This window comes from Orcinus orca, chromosome 8 (genome assembly GCF_937001465.1).
Source record: "Orcinus orca chromosome 8, mOrcOrc1.1, whole genome shotgun sequence".
Taxonomy (NCBI): Eukaryota; Metazoa; Chordata; class Mammalia; order Artiodactyla; family Delphinidae; genus Orcinus; species Orcinus orca.
In genome coordinates this window covers 13,554,598-13,558,182 of record NC_064566.1, presented here as the reverse complement: position 1 = coordinate 13,558,182, position 3,585 = coordinate 13,554,598, and the positions used below count along the sequence as shown (strand labels likewise).

The 3,585-nt window shown below is 47.3% G+C and overlaps 1 protein-coding gene across 3 annotated transcripts in view; it reads right to left on the bottom strand.

Annotated features, from left to right (window-relative positions):
* Window positions 1-2,764: 2,764 nt before the first annotated feature.
* CKAP5 (cytoskeleton associated protein 5) overlaps window positions 2,765-3,585 on the bottom strand; it is a 109,784-nt gene continuing 108,963 nt past the window's right edge. For all 3 annotated transcript variants that reach the window (XM_004264070.3, XM_049714370.1, XM_049714371.1), the window contains exon 44: window positions 2,765-3,489. In XM_004264070.3, the coding sequence (XP_004264118.1) occupies window positions 3,244-3,489 (246 nt within the window). In that variant the 3' untranslated portion in view covers window positions 2,765-3,243. The remainder of the gene's footprint in view (window positions 3,490-3,585) is intronic.

Genomic DNA, 3,585 nt, shown 5'->3' with positions numbered 1-3,585 from the left:
GCCTCAGTGCTCACAGTGCTGTTCATGGGTAGCTCAGGAAGAGCCAATCCTACTACTGGACAAGCAGGACTTAAAGAATCCACCTCCCCTAGAACAGGGTCCAGTGAGAGGGGAGATGGCAGCCTGAATTTATGAGCATTTAAAATGTTACAGACTTGGGGCTTTAATAGATTATTTCATTTAATCCTCACAAAAGGTAGTAAACTGAGACTTGGAGAAGTTCCTTGTCCAAGGTCACATGGCTAAGAAGGGTCAAAGTCTGACTTGAAATATAGGAGAAACTGAAGCCTGTGCTTTTAGCCACTTTAGGCTGTGAAGAGCTGTTCTGGGACCAGAGAAGAGGCTGGAGGAGGGTAGGCTAGTGAGGTGGGGAGTAGTTACCTCTTTCTTATGTTATTAAAATATCAGGGCTTCCCTGGTGGCGCAGTGGTTGAGAGTCCGCCTGCCGATGCAGGGGACGCAGGTTCGTGCCCCGGTGCGGGAAGATCCCACATGCTGCGGAGCGGCTGGGCCCGTGAGCCATGGCCGCTGAGCCTGCGCGTCCAGAGCCTGTGCTCCGCAGCGGGAGAGGCCACAACAGTGAGAGGCCCGCGTACCGCAAAAAAAAAAAAAAAAAAATCAGATCTGTGCCACCCAAAGGCTCAGTATTTTAAGTGTCTTCACTCGCAAGGGTTGTGGGATAGCAGTTCTGAGTAGGGGCCCTAGCACCAGACTGCCTGGGTTCATATTCTGGCTCCAGCCTTAAAAGGGATAATCACGGGAACTCCCTGGTGGGCCAGTGGTTAGGACTCCGTACTTCTAATGCCAGGGCCCAGGTTCCATCCCTCGTCAGGGAACTAGGATTCCACAAGCCACGCAGCATGCATGACCAAAAGAAAGGGCGGGGGGGAACCATGGTTATGTCACTTGACCTCCCTGAGCCTCAGTTCCCTTATGTATAAGATGTATATAATGACATTATTACCTAATAAGGTTTTGAGGATTAAATAAGGTCATTTGCATGTCTACTTAGCAAAATGCCTGGTACCTGGTCAGCTCTCTGTTAAGTCGCGGCTGCTTTTATTCTCACTACTGCCTGGCATGGTGAAGTTCCTCTGCCACTTCCCACTTCCCTCTCTGGTCTCTGAAATAGCATAGTGTTGGAGTTGCTGCTTCCTGGAGTTTCTACTCTCACAGCAGTTATCAGAATTGAGTAATTTGTTTTTCTGAGAAATGGGAACAAGAAGATGTAGAAGTGGATTCTTACAGGGTTTGGGCAAAATCTTAGGAGTCACAGAACTTTCAAGATGCCTTTTCACAGCACATTCTTCAAGGTTACTGATGGCAGAGGTTACTGTCTGGGATGGAGCACGGCTCTGACACATCGTTGCCCTTCCACGTAGCTCCAGAGTTTCTGGCTGACATTGGTGTATTGCTCTTCCTGTTGGGTGCATTTATGACTCGGGGAAGCAGGCACTACAGCCTACGATAATGTGTGACAGCGAGTTGCCACTGGTGTGAGGTGCTGATCACTTGGTGACCGTCTGGAGGACTGTTGAGAAGTCTCACCCCTGGGCTTGGATGGGGTGGAGCACGGGTGCCTTGTGGTCACCTTCTCGGCCTAGGATCTAAGATCTTTAGATATCATGGCTTAAAGCAGGAAGGGACTTAAGGCAGGTAACGTTCACCCCCCTCCCCTCCCCTTTTTTTCCATTCCCATTTTTTACTACATCAGGGAAGAGAAAATTAGGACTGAGTTCCTTGTCCTCATTCTTCGGTTCTAGTTGACCAGAAACCAGGGTAAAACTGGGAACTCAGTGAGCTTGCAGGATCTTGACAGCCCTGAGCTTTAACCAGAGCAGGGGGAAGGGATTAAAAGTTAGTTGTAATACCCCAAAATCTGGTTTTTAAACAAGGGCGCACATTCTCACAAGACTGCTGGACTTTGGTTTTTCAAATTAGCTGTGCTAATTCCAGACCCAAGCACAGCCATTCTTTCTAAATGTGTTCCTTCTCTACAGCAACGAACTCCTCTATCTTCCCTTCAGTGAAGGCCTACTTCCTGTGTGCATTAAAAGGGAGAGAGGCAAGTTTAATTTCTTATTTCAGGCAGCACAGGAGCCATCTCAAAATCATGACTAGAATCAATACAGGACTAATTTTTCATCAACCTTTCATTTCTAACACCAGTTCAGTAAAAAGTGGTGTAGAAAAGTTCCTTTGGACAATGTTTTCTGACTGTGGAAGGAGGTCTTGTGGAATGTTATTGCAGATGTGAATCCTGTTTATTTCTAGTCTTTACTGAGTGTGAAGGAACTGTTAGTCTAGATTCAGAGACTCTGCTAACCAGGCAGGAAGCCCCTATGCTCTCTGTACTCCTTTAGTCAGACGACCCCAAATCTAGTTGTGGTGTGACAGCCACTGTAGCCCAGCTAATCCCTGGGCACAATGTCATATGTACTTGGGCAGTAAAAGTAGTAGGGAGCCTAAGAGCTCCTTGGAACCATGGTGATTGATGATGGGATGGAAGTCGTGACCAAAATCTCGAAACAGGGAAGAATGAGATTTCTCTGCTCCCCTAGGAGTTGCATGCAGAAAGCAGGAGAGGTGAGTGCCTCTTATTCCAAAGGAGTGAAACGACCAAGTCTGTGAGCCAAGAAAAGGTAGAGCTCCTTAAGCAGCAATTATGAACCTTTCTCTAACTGGCTGAATACCCAGCTGGTCCCAAGAACAGGTGATGGAGAGCTGCCCAACACTCCCAGATACGGAGCATCTTGGGACACAGTTATAGTTAATGCAAACTTTATTTATAAAAGACTCTTAAATTAGTTGTATCATGCCATGCATTCATATAGAATACAGTGACCCTTCAGGGCTACAAGGAGAAGAGCTCACAAACTCAAAGGAAAACTAGTAAAGCGTTTCTAATAGTTAAAAGCTAGGAAAGATTAGGACAATTTTACAAATGAGCAATTAAAAATAAAAGAAAAAGGATATGGAAATTAGTCTGAGCTGAGAGAAGGGCAGCTGTTTACAGGTCTGTACACTAAACTAAGACACAGACAGTCTTCTAGAGAGGCAGGATGCTGGCGGAGAGAAGCGGAGGATGTGCAAAGACTTGTGCCACAACGACTCCTCCCCCAGGTCCACGGTATGATACATACAACCAGTTTGTGTACACTAGGCCTGCCAAGGCCACTTTAACTATGAGGACTCCTAGTTTAGTAAACTAAAGCTGCAGGGTGCCAGGGGAGTGGGGCGGCTTCATTTGCGACTGCTCTTTATTCTCTCCAGTCTTTTTTTCAAGTCATCAATGTTAGCTGTGGAGGAGGAGGATGTAGTCATGGTTCCTGAAGAGTGAGTCTGGTTGGAATCCAGATCTGAATGCTGGTGCTGCTCCCGTGACTCCCGGAGCTGCGAGAGTTTGCTGTGCAGCATGTCTGTGGAAGAGGCAACGGTAGGAACTGCTGGTTTGGAAAGCAAAGAGGTCAACGGAGGTCGGTCATCTTGCTGTTGAGAGAAGAAGAAACATTGTCCAATCAGGTCAGGATGTGGCTCTGGAGCAACATACACTGAGGCTGGGAACGCTTCTCCTCTGGCCAGCCT